A 17,472-nucleotide genomic window follows, 5' to 3' on the forward strand; every position below is an offset into this window, starting at 1 on the left:
ATCACTAGGTATGTCATAGGCCACAGCCAATAAATGTGACAATTAACTATATTGTATAACTGAAATTATTAGGGGGGAGGAAACACATCTTCAGCAGAGATGGACAACCTACAGCCTTCCAGCTGTTACTGGATTCCCGCTCGCATCAGCTCGTCCAGCATGGCCAGCGGTCACTCAAGAGATGATGGAAGTTGTAGCTCAGCATAGGTTAGTCTATCTGCAGGGCCACAGGTTAGCCACCCCTGCAAATGCCATCTTACTGAAGGGACTACAAAGCCCTTATTTGTTAAATCAATTTATTTCTATCCTACTTTGTATCTCCAGCTTGGTTTATGTGAGGTAGTAAAATATAGTTATGAGGGACATTGCTTTGGGGTTGCTTTCCTGCCTCCAGCCCATCTATTGTAGTTCTTCCCCCATCACCCTTCATTCTAGTCCTCAACTGGGTATTCCATTGTCTGCCTGTGTGCTTCTTGCTTCCCCCATCTCCCAAGAATGCAGGTTTTCCAAGTTGTGCTAGGACTCCAAATTACCTCTGGCATTAACAAGAATTGGAAGTTATCACTCCAGTGCTAAAAGACCTGCACTGGTTACCAGTTGTTTACCGGGCCCAATTCAAGGTGTTGGTGTTAACCTTTAAAGCCCTACATGGTTTCGGTCCAGTTTATCTAAAGGAACGCCTCCAGCATCATCAGATAGGCCGCCTGACGAGATCAGCCTCACAAGACCTTCTCTCAGTCCTGCCAGTCAAAACAGCTAGGCTGATGCGGACCAGAGAGAGGGCATTCTCAATTGTGGCCCCCACCCTCTAGAATTCTCTGCCTTATGACCTTCGCCATGCCCCCTCCCTGACAGGCTTCCGAGGAGAATTGAAAGCTTGGCTGTTTAGGCGGGCCTATGGGACTCTGAGTAATCTAGTTTGATTTTATAAAGATGTGGGTGGGTTTTGGATTGAGTTGATGTTGTATTGTATTTGTTATTTTATTTTTTGTACGCCGCCTAGAGTGGCCGTTAATTCAGCCAGATAGCCAGCTTAGAAATAAAATTTATTATTATTATTATTAAGCATATAATTTAGACTGTAAGACCTATCTGTTTTGCTTATGAAATTCTGCAAAGCACTTCAATAGAGCTGCACAAAAAACCTGGCTACATCTTGGGAAGGGAGGTAGTGTATATGTGATGCCCCCCTGCTCTCCAGCAATCTACTTCCTTCCCAGTAAATAGTTGTAGGTCTATACAGCAGACGTAATTATCCAATTAACATGTTCCTATTATGAAGGTCCTATGAAAAATTTCTATGTAAGTTCTATGAAAAAATTCAATTTTTGATAAATTGTATTTACCAAGTGTAAATGATTCTTCCTACCTGGAACAATCATTCCTCAGTAGTGCATAAAGTTGTCTTATTTTAAAATATGCAAATATTGCTACCTAACTACCTGCCAGGACACATGCAAATTTTAGGAAGCTCTGTTCCTAACCTGCAAACACTCCATTCACACACATTCCTATGGGAAATCCCAATTCTAAAATTTAAATATTTGGCTCTGGGCATGCCAAGGTTTTATTGAAAGTGTTATTAGTCTTGCCAAAAACAAAACCTTCTCATATCTTCCAGCTAAAATATCACTGCCTTTATCTCTGCTGTATTTTTGGGCATAAGCAGGAGCCAAATTTGCAATGCCTTTTGTCTGAGTTCCCATTTGAAATTGTTTTCCTTGCTTTATTTTCCATGCCTTCAGCTGGGATAGCATACTCCATTCCAAGCCAGTTTAAATAGAGCCTGGATGAGCAGTGATGTGGATCTGCAAGTACATCTGAAGCAAACATAGATGGCTGATTACACACCAAGATCTCTACCTACCTCATTATCCTGCCTAGATGCTAAGAGCCCTCCTCAACGGTTTTTACCTAGATGGAATTAATTCTTGAACTATGGAAATCTATTTTGTTGGTCTGGATGGAGAGGTGAATATAGAAACCTGACTTTTCTGTAGCCTACTGTACAATGCTAAGTTGCATCCACTGATCTGCCGCCTCTTGCCATGCTCACCACTGGCATGCACCCCCCCCCCAAAGGGACCCTTGGGAAGAAAGATGCCTCATTCCTGCTTTAATGTATTTAAGGAGAGCTAACACATGCTGAAGTTAAAGGCACAAATAACTGTAGACATTAGGCTTTGCCATGCCTCCAAGCAACTTTAGGTTACATTTCTTCTTCAAGAAGGGAAATCTTTGCAGCCAAATATTCAGGACCGCAGATGGATTTTTTTTTTTTAAACTCAGTTTCACCTATTGTCTTCTGGAAATAACCCATACTTCCAAGGTTTAAGTCTGAGGTGGAGTGATAAAAACTCCTTAAGCTGAGCTCGTATCATCATTAAGAATAGCAGCAGCTGCAGCACTGCCCTCTTGATTCTTCTACTCATATACCCAACAGTAACAGGAATAATAAGGGCAAGGAACATGCCCCAGAATAATCATAGGGCTGGCTGCCTGGTAAATAGACCGAGGGGGCAGCCCCTGGCAGATTGGGGGGGGTAGAACTCAGTGGAGCAGGGTATGGGAGCTGGCTGGTCAAGGAAGAATCTGTGCATGGTTGGTGCCTCAATAGTAGGACCTAAGGGACAAGGGGGGAAAGGGTAGAATGAATGGCAAAAGCTCCCAAGCCAAGCAGCAAGTAAACTGAGCTCTTGCCCTACCATAGATTTTTACTCCTTCCTCTGGACACCCTGAGACCAATCCCCTCAAAACATAAACTTCTATTTTCCCAGCATGTTCTCACTCATCTATCTTACCCCCAACGAAGTCCCAGTGAGTCTGCCCTGCAAAGGGTTAGAAGCAGCTCAACTGAATCATGAATTATCAGGGGAAAGGGAGTGGTAGTTTCTGATTCCTAACAGCTTTGCCCAGGAGGCAAGGGAGATGCAGAAGAACTGACAGCACAGCAAGGTTGTCTCTAGCCATTTTCTAGTCTCCTTCCTGTGCAAGACCTCCTTTTAGCCCCTTTTGTGGCCACAGTGTAGCCTTGGTCCCATATTGCAACAATAGTTTTCAGAGTCTTTCTTTCCCTTTGTTTATTTCTGTTCATGGTTGACTTGGGGGACGTGGAACTGACATAGATCTTACATACAATACAGGCCACTGGGTACCGATTCCAAATTGGCTGAAACAAGAGGCAACACTATGTCCTCAGCAAGACAGGTGGCCCTAGAGCAACATTATAGACACTGATCAGAAAAAAAACAGGTCTCCAATTAGCCTATGGGGATAACAGCAAGGCAGGAAGTCCCACCCACAAGCACAGGGCAGTGAGCAAAGCCCTGCCTGCACAAAGACGTCATCTAACTGATACATGGCTTGGCAACTGTTATGTTTAGCAGCAATGTTGAACAATTAACAGCAAGTGTGGGACAAGGGATTTGAAAGTGAGACTGTTTAACCCTAGTGCATTTTGCAGCATCTATTCTTCCATCCATGATGAATTCCCTCTCTGGCCCCACTTCAGCCTCTGTAGAGTGGTTTTCAGTGTTTCGCATTGATGATCTCTACAAATTCAGGCTTGAGGGAAGCCCCACCAACAAGGAAACCATCCACGTCATGCTGAGAGGCCAGTTCTTTGCAATTGGCACCAGTGACTGAACCTGCAAAGGGATACAACCCATTTTAAAAAAAGAGGTGCAAGGAGGAAAATGCAGCCAATAAGCATCAGAAAATGCAAGGTTTGGGGCTGCGTGGCATTCCTAAGGCTAATTTTGTAACAGTCACAATGCCTTTTTAAAGCAAAGCTTCTTTGGGAAGGATGGGATTGGAAAGTGGAGAAGGGGCGTGGAGGGAGTGCTGCATCCCGTCCCTGTGTAGTACTTTTCCACTATAAAATTGTACACACACAGACATTCCACAGGGGAGGGGAACTTGGAGCAATGCAGGCAGATAAAGGGTTACGTTTCTCCCTGTTTCTCTGCTCCAAAGTATCTCCTTCAGAGCAACCACGCTTTCAAAATAAGGTACCACAATTACATATTAGCCATGCTGACCGTTCTGTTTACATTAGAAAGGTAGATTGCAAGTCCTTTATTACATTTCAATTTCACCTTTCCTCCAAGGAGCTCATGCGGCATACATGGTCCTTCTCCCTCTCCATTTTATCCTCACAACTATCCTGTGAGGTAGGTTAGGACTCAGAGACAATGTCTAGGCCAAGGTCACCCAACGAGCTTCATGGCTGAATGGGGATCTGAACCCTGGTCTCCCAGGTCCTAGCCCAATACTCTAACCACTACACCACACTGACTATCAATAGGACTTTAGTATCTATTTTCATTGCATATTTATAGAATGTAGGTTTTATTAAAGGAAAATAAAATAAAATATGAACATGGAACCTAAATTGGTAATGTACCATGACATCTTTTAGTATTAAGAGTGGCCATGTGCAGTGCCTTGCAGCAGTAATCAGACCCCTGACCAATGCTCTCATATTCCTGAATTGCAAATGGTGCATTGTAATTTCCTTCTGTATGACATTGTATTCACTAATAGGCAAAAAATCTTGCAGGCGCCCATGGAGAATTAGTTTTGTATGTTTGCTGGTGTTCTTCTTACTTTGCTTTTCTGTGTTACTACTGTTTCTACAAAGAATCTAACCTAGAAAATTGTATTTCTCTTATTATGCATTGTAGAAATTTGTGTCAAATTTATTTTTATTAATTTCAAAGACTTTTTATTGGTCGATGTCATATGATGGTGAAGATAGCTTTTTTGTTTCAAACTAGAGGTTATGCTCCATTTCTATTTTGGACGCATTAACAGTTGAATCTGAAACTGCAGTTTGATGTAAAATCAGACTGATTACAATATGTTGCTACTTAAGCAATGAATCTAGCTACTGGAAAAACAAACTTGGCCTGCCCAAGATGCATGTTTTCAGCTTGCTATGCTTAAACTACTCCACTTAAGGAAAGGTGGGTATGGTCAATTAAAAACATAAGAGCACACCTAGAATTTTGCTAGAATATATTTCACCTCCCACTGTTTTATCTTGTGCAAACTGAGACACTCCTCATGTCCATTGGAAACTATTCTGCAGAACAGTCAGTATTATTCCACAATTGTTTTTGGAGCATTGCAAAGTGTTGCTGTACTTCACATATTCACAGAAACAGAAGCAAAAGGGAATGATTTACCATAGAAAACTTCACTAAAATTGCAAAGTAAATCAAACATACTGAAAGTGACTATCTGAACTATATCAACTGTTTTAATATTGTTGCTTCCTCCCTGCTCAAACAAGATCAGCACAGCACATGTCTTGTTTCTGTTATTTGGGCTGACTGCAGGTGTTGCCACCACTCACCATATGCTCAGAGGCACAGGTTACCACATTCTTCCAAGCTACACAGAAAGTGGATTGGACTGTGAAAGACCAACCCAAATTGTGTCTGCATTTTGACAAAAAAAATTAAAGTTTGATAGAAATATTTGTTGGCATAGGTATTCTTAAACTGCAAGGTTTTTTGCCTATTAGTGAATTTCCCTAATTTTTAGTCTGGGAGGCAAGAAATGGGATGCTGTGCAAGTGTGCTGAGAACGGATTGATCATTTGCATGCTTACTGAATTCAGTGGGATTTACTCCCATGCAATCATGCCTGGAGTGGGCAGGGGAGTTAGAAGCAAGAGGGGAAGGGAGGAAGAGGGGAGGAGGGAGAGGAGAGGGGAAGGAGGAGAGTGCAGGTTTGATCATTTGCATGCTTATTGAGGTCAATGGGATTTACTCCTGTGCAATCATGGCTAGGATAGGTAAAACTGACCATGGGGGAGGAGGAGGGGAGAGTAGAGGAAAGGAAAGGAAGAAGAGGGAGAGGGGAGCAGGAGGGGATTGGAAAGGGAGGTGATGGGAAGGAGCAGGAGGGGAGAGCAGGTTTGATCATTTGTATACTTTTTGAGTTCAATGGGATTTTGTTGTTATGTGCATTCAAGTAGATTACGACTTATGGCAACCCTATGAATCAGTGACCTCCAAGAGCATCTGTCATGAACTACCCTGTTCAGATCTTGTAAGTTCAGGTCTGTGGCTTCCTTTATGGAATCAATCCATCTCTTGTTTGGTCTTCTTCTTTTTCTACTCCCTTCTGTTTTTCCGCAGCATTATTGTCTTTTCTAGTGAATCAGGTCTTCTCATTATGTGTCCAAAGTATGATAACCTCAGTTCCATCATTTTAGCTTCTAGTGATAGTTCTGGTTTAATTTGTTCTAACACCCAATTATTTGTCTTTTTCGCAGTCCATGGTATGCGCAAAGCTCTCCTCCAACACCACATTTCAAATGAGTTGTTTTTTCTCTTATCCGCTTTTTCATATTAAACGGTATTCAGGGGTGGTTTACAATTGCCTTCCTCTGAAGCTGAGAGGCAGTGACTGCCCTAAGGTCACCCAGTCAGCTTCATGGCTGTGTGGAGATTTGTACCCTGGTCTCCCAGGTCGTAGTCCTAGGATAGGTAAAACTGACCATGGGGGAGGGGAGAGGGGGGAAGGAGGGTATTGGAAGGGGATGGGAAGGGAGGGGTGAAGGAAGGGAGGGGTGAAGGAAGGGAGAGGGAAGGGCAAGAGGGAGGGGATAGGAGGGCAGGTTTAATCATTTGCATGCTTTTTGAGTACAGTGGGATTTACTCCTGTGCAATTATGCTTAGGATAGGTGAAACTGACCCGGGGAAGGGGTGAGGAGGGCAGGAAGGGGAGGGAAGGAGATTGGGTAGGTGGGCACTGGGCAGAGGGGAAGCCCCTTTCCTTTCCAAAAGGAAAACATTGTGAACAGTATCATTCTTTTTCAGCGTTTCCCCCACCTTTTTATTCTACAGCAGGCACATGTAGCCTCCCACCCAAATTTAAACCAAAGCTGTCCCTGGCCACATCCACACCAGACTGTTATTTCACTTTAGGCAGTCATGGCTTCTCCCAAAGAATCCTGGGCAGTGTAGTTAGTGAAAGGTGCTGTTAAACCACTCTGGTCACTGCGCTCTGTCAGGTGAATAGGAGTCTCCTCTCAGGACCCTTCACAAACTACACTTCCCAGGATTCTCTGGGGGAAGCCATGACTGTCTCACGTGAAATCAAAGTCTGGTGTGGGTGTGGCCCCTGATTAGGCAAGCCCAGCAGCTGTGAGTCTGGCTTTTGGAACACTGACAGTTGGTTCTTACTGAACATGCCTGACATTATCATCGAGTTCAAGCCAAAATTTCTTAAATTAATTAAAAATCAGCCAGGCATTTTTTAAACTTTTGAACTGCAGAAGATGAAGGTCAGAGTATGGGGCAAGGTGAGTAATAGGATTACAGGTACTCTGTGAACATGGCTGATTTTAATTAATTTCAACAGATTATGAGAACTCTGGCAGAAAAAAGTCCAAAAGGGGTCTGGGTTTTTTCTCTCTTTTTACACTTTGAACTCTCGATTCTCTCTGACTGTTTTGTGTATTGCCATGAAAGTTTAGAGGGTTGTTATTATTATTTTTTATTTATTATTATTTAGTTGCATTTCTAAACCGCCCTATAGCTAGCAGCTCCCAGGGCGGTGTACAACATGATAAAACCACAATATTTAAAATACAGCAAGTGTGTATTGCGCAGACAATATAAACATTATATAAACAAAGTGAAAGAAAACTAAAAAAAAAAAAAAGATTAAAAGATTAAATACTTTAAAATGCCTGGGTGAAGAGGTGGGTTTTTACCTGGCGCCGGAAAGATGACAGAGAAGACGCCAGGCGTATCTCATCTGGGAGGGCATTCCATAATTCGGGGGCCGCCACCGAAAAGGCCCTAGATCTTGTTACTGTTCTCCGGGCCTCTGTATGGGTTGGGACCCGGAGAAGGGCCTTAGACGTCGAGCGGAGTGAACGGGTAGGAACATAGCGGGAGAGGCGTTCCATCAGATATTGCGGTCCAGTGCCGTCAAGGGCTTTACAGGTAAGGACCAACACTTTGAATCTGGCCCGGAAACATATTGGAAGCCAGTGCAGTTGGGCCAGAATAGGTGTTATGTGATCGAATTTCTTCGTCCCAGTAAGAACTCTGGCCGCAGCATTCTGCACTAGCTGAAGTTTCCGAATCATTTTCAAAGGTAACCCTACGTAGAGAGCATTACAGTAATCCAATCTAGAGGTTACCAGAGCGTGAATAACTGAGGCTAGGTTCTCCCTGTCCAGATAGGGTCGTAGTTGGGCTACCAGCCAAAGCTGGTAGAACACATTTCGTGCCACCGAGGCTACCTGGGCCTCAAGTGACAGAAGCGGATCTGATAAGATCCCCAAACTACGGACCTGTTCCTTTAGGGGGAGTGTAACCCCATCTAGGACAGGTCTGACATCAACCATCTGAGCAGAGGGCCCCCCAACTAGCAGCATCTCAGTCTTGTCAGGATTGAGTTTCAGTTTGTTTTGCTCTCATCCAGTCCATTATCGCGGCCAGGCAGCGGTTCAGTACAGCAACAGCCTCACCTGAAGAAGATGAAAAGGAGAAATAGAGCTGCGTATCATCAGCATATTGCTGGAAACGCACTCCATAACTCCTGATGACCTCACCCAGCGGCTTCATATAGATATTAAAAAGCATGGGGGACAGAACTGAGCCCTGCGGGACCCCATACTGGAGCACCCAGGGACTCGAGTAGTGTTCCCCAAGCATCACCTTCTGGAGACGACTCTCAAGACAGGAGCACAGCCACCGCCAAGCAGTGCCTCCAACTCCTAACTCCGCGAGTCGCCCCAGAAGGATACCATGGTCGATGGTATCAAAAGCCGCCGAGAGATCAAGGAGAACCAACAGAGTTACACTCCCTCTGTCTTTCTCCCGACAGAGGTCATCATACAGGGCGACCAAGGCTGTTTCTGTACCAAACCCCGGCCGAAAGCCAGATTGAAATGGATCCAGATAATCAGTTTCATCCAAGAGGGCCTGGAGTTGGCGAGCGACCACGCGCTCTAGAACCTTGCCCAGAAATGGAACATTTGCTACCGGCCTATAAAGTTATCAGGGTCCAAGGAGGACTTTTTTAGGAGCAAGCATTTCTGAGTTCAGGACTATAAGTTTTGTAAGGTTTTGTTTTGAAATGAGCTTATGGGAAGGATCAGAATGACATGGGTTTTTTTTAATTTAACATTGCAGAATGCAAAAAATCCACGCTGACTATAGTATACAGCCACTCTCATGGCTGTATAATTTTGAAACACTGAAACTCAAAATCAATTATTGTAAGGTGACATTGATTTTATGTTGGGAAATGTTTGTAAAAAATAAATAAAAAACTGAAACACGTTGCTTACATAAGTATTCAACCCTTGTGCTCTTTTTCATTTTGAGTTTCAGTGTTTCAAAATATCATACAGAACAAAATTACAACATACCATTTGTAATTCAGTAATATGAGAGCGTTGGTCAGGGGCCTCATTATTTTTGCAAGGCAGTGTATATCAGTGGCTCAAACCATGTTCCCTTATTTCTTTCAGTTCTACTCCACCTTGCTTTTAAATAAAACTCTTCCATTTTTTTTGTTATGTTATTCCGACTCCACATTCACAGGTGTTCCTGACAGACCTATCTGCAACTTTTATCAACTAAGTTGCTTATTTTGCCACAAATAGGCCTTTCCAGATGGTTTCCTCTTCCAAAAAATAAGTTTCCATACCCCACTTAAATTACTGATGTGGGTAACGGGGTCAATCTGGCCATGGACTCTACTGGCCCACTTCCCAATTTGTTGCAACCACTGTGAATATTCTGTATGGACAACAGTACAGAAAGTGGATGTTTGCTATGCAATCAGCAGGGAAAAAGCCAAATTCTTTGCCACATTTTCTTTCTACACTGAGGGCTCCATTTACCTCCATAAATTATTCGAGTTGATTGTGAAACGGCATCAGATACATGGCTCTTCAGCCAGCCCCTCAGCTTCTCATGAACCTCCTGGGCCTGAAACAATGTAAGAAGCACGTTACTACAACCTGTAAGGGTCACCCAGTGTCTCTGAAAGCAGGGCTCAGAGCCGTTTTCCATCCTCCAAAATGCAAAACCACCTCTCCCAAAAGGGAAACCAAATTTGGAAACACATTCTCTCTTAAACATATCCATACCTGCTGAGGAGTTGCAGTTTTACCAGTTCCAATGGCCCAAACTGGCTCATAGGCAAGAACGACTTTGCTCCAGTCCTTCACATTATCTGGGGGCAAGAATGGGGGGGGAGGGAGACACACACAGTAAGCACAGTACTACCTAGTGAGAAGAGCAGGTACAGTTAGATTTGGAGTAGGATTGTGCATCTCAAAAGATCTTAAGTTTCCCATCATGTTAAGAGGGTAGAGAACAGAGCTGGGAGCCTCCATGAGTAGAGCAGACTCCCCTCTGCAAGCATTCAGTCTCAGTGGTTGTAGGGTGGTGGGGCCAGAAAATGCACCCTTACTATCCCCTCCACACACACAATGGGGAATACATGAGGGGAAACAGTCACGTAGGGTCCAGCTCTTAAGTGAATGTACCCAGAAGCCAAAGCAATGAGAGAAGATCTGGTTCTCTTAAAATGAACGTGAGTTTACATAGCATTTCCTGCCTATCGCTGAACGATCTATTATGAATAATTTGTCTAATTATTTCATACTACAGTGATTGGGATGTGTACAGCAGCATTTTCTGTTGCTCATTTGAACCCCACTAAAGCTTCAGTTCTGTTGGGACTTCCATAAGTCTTCTATGATGTGACTCTGCTGGGCAGGATCTTTTGCTGTAACCATGATGGGTAGAAAGCAAGAAATGAGAGCCTCCTTTCTTATATGAAATTTCAAAATCTCCCATAATGCTCCTCAATGCCCTCTTACCAGCAATGGCCTTGGTCTGCTCAAATACCACCTTCTCTGTGATGCCGGCCTCTCGCTCATCCAGTTTCTCTCCAATGCAGGCAATGACACCAAGACCCTCAGCTAAGGCGTGGGCCACCTTGTGTCCAATGAGCTGGGAAAGGGGCAGAAAACCAGTTTTTAGAGTGTTATAAAAGTTATACCATCTCAGCACATCTTCTTGCTGCAGACAAATCCCAGCCAGCCGGGGGGGGGGGGGGACTTTGAAAAGGCAAATCTGCTACTGCATAACCCACCTCATCAGACTCGCCGAAGACATGCCTTCTCTCAGAGTGTCCCAGTATTACCCAGGTGACACCAACATCCTTTATCATGGCTGGGCTGAAAGAGATCACACACAATCTGATCTGCCATTTCTTATTGATTACTTTAGATGGCTTTTTGAAATCATACCAATTCTTTGTGTCTGCTGCACCCAGAGACTCACCTCACAGCACACTCACCTGATTTCTCCTGTGAAAGCTCCCTTAGCAACCTTGTAACAATTCTGGGCAGCCACACCAATCTTGGCATCAAGCTTCTGGCGGACAAAGTCGAGGTAGATGGAGGGGGCACCACAAACAACCTCTGGGGATAAGAGACAGAACAGCACTTAGGATGATGCAGACACTCCACACATTCTTTCAGCTACAGATCCCACCCCAAGTCCGACTCACTATCCATTTCTTGCACAAGAGATACTTACGGTCAAATCTGCCACGGGGTCCAAAGGATAACTGTGAGCAAGGAAGCCCCTTCCTCACCAATCTGCCCTTTGTCTTTTATGGCTCCTGAAAATCTATACAGCACCATGCTGTAAAGCGCCAACAACAAATTCTTCCACACACACACACACACACGTAGCTGGCTGTTTGGTTTGCGTGTAAGCCTGCTGTTCTCACATGCAACCCTGATACCCCTTCAGCATCAGTTAACACTGAGACCTGTATGCACTCCAGAATTTGGCACCCTAAGGGTTAACAAGGGCAGCAGAGACAGACCAGAAGTATATTGTATCAAAAGGGCACGAGCATACTTATTAAAAATATCTGACCAGATGTAAATTGACTTAGATCTTGATAAACAGCACCACTAACAGACACATTTCAAAAAGTGAACGCTAACAATATAAGCTATCAGTTTTAAAAGCAGTTCTGAAAACACGCAGAGCAACTAGGATGCAGTACAATGGTGAAGGAAAGAGGGGGAAGGATGGATGTTGGCTGAAATGAGAGGAAAGGAGATTTCCGGCTGACGGAGTTAAGGTGGTGTCAGAAGGAAAAATGATGCTGACTATTTGCTTTAGAAAGAGAAGGAGACATTGTCAGAAGAGGAATGGCGTTTGAGTAGTGATTTTGTAGGTTTTGGGGAAAGGTTCAAGGTTAAGAATCAGAATAAAGCAATTGGAAGACTCTGGAGCACTGCTAGAGAATGGGCTGAAGTAAATGTTCCATTTCTGCTAGAGAGCAGGTGAGTAAAAGACTACAGATCCTGTCTTCCTGCTAATGGTGGGGTGTTAAAAGTTTTAAAATGGGGCCAACCAAAAGGAGTTTGTCCTAAATTTGACAACTGGCTTCTAAAAATGCATCTTCATTCTGCTCCCCAGGTGGTGATGGAGGGGAGAGATTAATATATCTATTAGACATTTCTGGGAGGAGCCTGAGACCACAGACACTTCTTAATTAGTTATTGTGGGGAGAGGAGAGGAGAGGAGAGGTTTTAGGTGATCCTATCTTGGCTTAACTCTTCCAGAAGGAATGTGATGCCCTTTTTGTCTAACTTTAAATTAGCACAGGATGAGAGAGAATGGCAAAGATTTACACAGGAGATAGCAATCAATGGATGTAGCAGGAGGCTTTCCAACTCAGCTTGCTTGAACATGCCCTACCTGTGTTACTATAAGTGGAGGCTCTCTCCTTGCCTCTCCAGGCCAGTAGAACTTCCCTTCCCAGGTGCAGGCTACCATCTCGTAGGAAAAGTTGGGGTTTAGAGGTATCTCGTAACATGGTGCTGTACAAAATAATTCAAATCTCTATTTCTCAGCCTAGCCTACTTTGCAAGGTTACTTTGAGATTAAAATGTGGTAGGTAAAGGATATATTGTAACCCATTTTTGGTACTTTTTCAATTAGGTTAAATGCATCCCTTCCCTTCAGAGAAGCTTCAGTGAGAAAAACCAATATGCACCAAAGGGTATGTCCCAGGCTGAGAGATGTAAAATTTCTAGAAATTTTCAAGCTGTGGAAATTTTTTTGAAGTTTTGGGGAAAATTGAAAAATATGCAATACTTACTTTTTTTGGCACTGTTTACAGATCAAAAGTCTTGTTACTTTAGGAACATAAAATGTATCATGTATAACTTGGTTTGCCATTAAATTATCCTGTCTGGCATATTAAAAGTACAGTTTATTCAGACAATTACAAATTTAATTTACTTAAAAAATAATAATTTTGTGTTACAAACAGAGCTACAAGCTGCTGAACTGTACAGAACCCAGCATATATGTCATTTTGCCAGTTTATGAGAAGCGGGCAAAAACACTGAACACAGGAAAAACCATTAGTGTTACAGTAAAAAAAGAAATCATTAATTCTGAAAATTATAATTATGTCTCTTCTAGTCCTGCAAAGTGTCAAGCAGACAAAAAGCACTCATTTCCATAAAAAGAGCTGGGAAACAGAGGGGAGAAAACTAAGACTCATGGAATACTACGTGAAATTTAATGAGTCTCATTTTCTGATCTATCACTGTTAGTTTCTGCTTCTCCATATTTGTCATGGTATTTATCCCGGACTTCTAAAAACTTAAGGTTTGCCCAGGATGAAACAAGCTTGTATACCCCTTCACATGTCACAGTCCAAAATTTCTCAATTTTTCAGAAACCCCCCCAGAAGGCTTTGGATTCCTTTAAATTGGATTCCTGCATTGAGCAGGGGGTTGGACTTGATAGCCTTATAGGCCCCTTCCAACTCAACTATTCTATGATTCTATGTACTTACCCTATAGGCCAGGAATGAGGAAGCTGTGGCCTTCTGGCTTTTGGACTATTAACTCCCATCATCCATGACCACTGGCCATGCTGGAGCCCCCAAATACCTGGAGGGCCAAAGGTCCCCATCCCTACCAAAGGATGATAGCAACTTACAAAATGTTAATATTACTTCTTCCATGGCTTCTCATTCTCTCATTTTTACCCTCCCAAACCACTATCTTTGACAGGCCAACCCTGACTCATTAGAAGCACAACCACTTTGAACCCGTCCAGGGAACCTGAGACAGGGGGGAGTGTTGCAGGACAGCAGTCGTTTACTGAGACCTCCCACACCTCCTTTTTCCTAACACAAGTTGAAGTGGCTGCCCCACAACCTCAGTATCCACTCTTCTCCATTCACTTGAAGGGAACCCAGGAGCTGAGAGAAGTTTGGGACCAAGCAGGCACCAGAGAGTGGATGAGACAGTCCAAGCCTAGCATCCCCAGAAGAGGCATAGGCCTGATAATGACAGTGGCCAAGGAGAAAGACTGCCTTTAACACAGGGAGGTGCCCCCCATTGCTGACATCTCTCCCTCTCATTGAGAGATAATAAGAGGAGCCAGTGGGCAAGGGTAAAGGTCAGAAACCTGAAAGCTGGACTCCATGGGATAAAGGACAAGGCCACTCCCTACAACCAAGAATCATTAAAAAATATATTATATCCTTGAGAAAATAGGCTTGGGGTGGGTGGGTTTAGTGTTTAGCCATCAACATCATTCTGAATGTTATTACAAGATGTGTGATACTGCCATGGTATCCCCCTCCAGTACTGAACATTACTATCAGAGAACAGGAAACCCAGAGTTCATTAAATGTTTCAAACAGTCTGTATAATATAAAAGAGGAAGAATATCTGGGACAATTAAGTAGATCACCCTCCCACTTGTAGTTCACTTGGGAGGCCTTTTTCCTGACCTTTAGCAAGGTACAGGGATAAAGTTTCCTAACTCCAAGTACAGTAGCTGGTATTTATAGGCAGCTGCACCGTCACCTATATTTAGGATCCCCTCTCCTCTAGACCCTTTGACATTTCTTCAGGAACCTACTCCAGAAACTGTAGCTCTCCCTCAACCCACCTTGCCCTTTTCTGACTTGGTAGGGAGACTGCAAAGGATCTGCCCGTTGAACCGTTTGGCTCAGGTATAGCTTTCCTCTGGCACTGATGAGTCTACGCTAGGGGCAGACCTCCCATTGGCACAGTCATGCCAAATAGAACCAAGAGAGGCAGACAGACAGTCCTCCTGGCCTGAGAACTGGGCATCACGCCATGTCCATGCAGACAAGAGAGAATTCTGAGGACAAGAGGAGGGAACCAGGCACCAACTGCATCTCCTACCTTAGTGTACTCTCACTTACATGAACTGTGTGAGGATTAGTCAGATCATGTTGTTCAGCTTCTCATCCACTGTCAGTCACCAGTTAAATGTCCGGGGGGGGGGGGTCATAAGCAAAGCATACACACTGACAATGTTTATACCATGTAGGCATGGGGATTTCTGTGGCACAGGACAGTAGGCTGTGAGAAGGGAAGGTCTCCCTAGGACAGCCTTTCCCAACTAGTGGGCCACCAGATGCTGTTGGACCACAACTCCCATCAGCCTCAGCCAGCATTGCCAATGGTCAGGAAAGATGGGAATTGTGGTCCAACAACATCTGGTGGCCCACTAGTTGGGAAAGGCGGCCCTAGGATCTTCTAGGCCTGTTTCTTGAATTTTCACTTCTTTTTTGTTAAAGCAGGTCTCTGGTCCTTTCACTTACAGAAAGAAAAGAAAACGTGCAGGCAGTACTTTACCTAACTGGACTGTAAGGGGTCACTCTGCCCCTCTCCCCATTTCACACCTATTAGTGCAAAATCACCAGGCTGGCCCACAAGCACTTGGCTGTGTTTATCAAGAATATAAAATCTACCGGTATTTAAAAACGTACATTTTATTAAAATAGTTAACTGCAAGCTTGTCTTAGGTTTCAACTGTTTCGTGGTGCCCTCCCTGGCAAACACTCAGGGCTCCCCGGCTACCGCTGCCTCTCTTGGGCCTTTGAACCCAGCTCTGCCAACACCTTCAGCCAAACAATGAAGGACAGTGCAGATTGAGGGCCTAGAAACAAGAGGGCCTGTTCCAGAGCAGGGACGGAAAGCTGCTCCCCACATCCGCCAAAGAAGGGCGTGCAAGAATGCCTCCTTCTCCCAGCCACTTAAGGGCCTCCGGGGGTTCCTCAGCCCACCTCTGCTCCGGCCTCCCTCTTCCCAATGCAACAAACTTGCGCGCCCCTCTCCCGCGGAGCGCCGCCTAAGGAAACAGGCCCTGCACCTCTGTGCAACAGCGGCCAGCTGCTTTCATGTCTCTCTCTCAGTGTTTTTCACGGCATGGACCTAATTTGGCAGGAAAAGCCGACATCTTTTGCTGGCCAGAAGGCTGTTAAGCAGAGTAGCGGTAAAACGTATGTAGCCATCTTCCTGTCCAGAGCCGAGAAGCGCAGCCTCGGGGGCTTCTTCGGCTCCCTTCCTCCTGCGGGGTTTTACAACGGAAAGAGGACGACAAAGAAGAAGCGGCAGCCAGCCAGCCGGGCCCTGCAGTACGTGCGGGCGAGCACGCGGCGCAGGGAGGGGCAGCCGGGCCCCTCCCCTATGCAAGGCGCCGCCGCCGCTGGGTCCCCTCTGGAGCAGGCGAGCTTCGCGCGGGGATGCGAGGAGGGGAAGCAGGCCTCCTCCTTATTCTTCTCCACGCCTCTCCTCGCTATTCCGGCGCTTCGCTAACTGGGGCCCCTTTCTCATGCTCAGTCCCGTTAGAGGCAGCTGCGGATAAGCCCTGCGCGGGTTGCAAGGAAGAGAAGGGCAGCGCTCCACTCCACCGGAGGAAATCTCGGAGGATTTAGCCGGGGCTGCCCGGGTCTGTTCCCGCCTTTCGAGTCCAAACGGGGCAACCACTAGCCCGGCTTGCCTCCAAGGCCTTCCAGCTCCAGCAGTCCTGTGCGTGCTTACCCAGAAGTCAGCCCCATTGAGTGCAACGGGGCTTACTCCTAAACCAGCGTGCACAGGACCGCAGCCTTGCCCCATTCGCCCCAAATGAGCTTCCAATCTGGGTGCCAGACTCGCCGCTCAGGGCTTCCCCTCACCGGTTCCTGCGGGGATCTTTGCGCCATTGAGAGTCTGGATCAACTCCCCGAGGCTCTTCTTGTCGCCATTCAGTTTCCAGTTCCCGCCCACGAAGAATTTCCTGGGTGCCATGATGGGTGGTGGTGGTGGCGGTGCCCGGGTCGCCGGCTCAGAGGAGATTGGAAGGTCAGAGAGCGCAGCGCCGGGATGGCCGTTTCCCAGGCGTTTTTATAGAGAAGCGAGGGAACCACACCCACTGCCCTGTCAACGTCACTCAGGCCCCGCCTCTCCTTCCATCCCTCGCTATTCTGAAAGATCGGGTGAGCCTTTTCACTCCGGCACAAAGCAGGAAGCGCAAAAGGGTGAGCATGCTGACTGGCAACATTATTTCCTAGTATCGATATAAGAAACAGCGAGACTTTTAAACGTGTTTTACTTTTTTAAAAGTATGCATGACATTA

General features: G+C 45.2%; 1 protein-coding gene across 1 annotated transcript; it reads right to left on the bottom strand.

Moving 5' to 3' along the window:
- Nucleotides 1-3,065: 3,065 nt before the first annotated feature.
- TPI1 (triosephosphate isomerase 1) lies at nt 3,066-17,225 on the bottom strand. The gene is made up of 7 exons (XM_061636905.1): nt 17,032-17,225; nt 11,350-11,473; nt 11,143-11,227; nt 10,868-11,000; nt 10,130-10,215; nt 9,881-9,968; nt 3,066-3,647 (listed from the first exon to the last, which is right to left on the bottom strand). Exons 1-7 carry the CDS (start codon nt 17,141-17,143, stop codon nt 3,529-3,531), a joined length of 747 nt encoding a protein of 248 aa, XP_061492889.1. The 5' UTR covers nt 17,144-17,225; the 3' UTR covers nt 3,066-3,528.
- Between the last annotated feature and the right edge of the window lie 247 nt (nt 17,226-17,472).

Source organism: Rhineura floridana, chromosome 1, assembly GCF_030035675.1.
Source record: "Rhineura floridana isolate rRhiFlo1 chromosome 1, rRhiFlo1.hap2, whole genome shotgun sequence".
NCBI lineage: Eukaryota > Metazoa > Chordata > Lepidosauria > Squamata > Rhineuridae > Rhineura > Rhineura floridana.

Coding starts and splice junctions, on each gene's coding strand:
- TPI1 (XM_061636905.1), bottom strand. CDS start 17,143: ATGGCACCCAGGAAATTCTTCGTGGGCGGGAACTGGAAACTGAATGGC. Junction 11,474..17,031: donor AAAGATCCCCGCAGGAACCG/GTGAGGGGAAGC, acceptor TCTTATCCCCAG/AGGTTGTTTGTGGTGCCCCC. Junction 9,969..10,129: donor AAACTGCAACTCCTCAGCAG/GTATGGATATGT, acceptor ACATTGTTTCAG/GCCCAGGAGGTTCATGAGAA.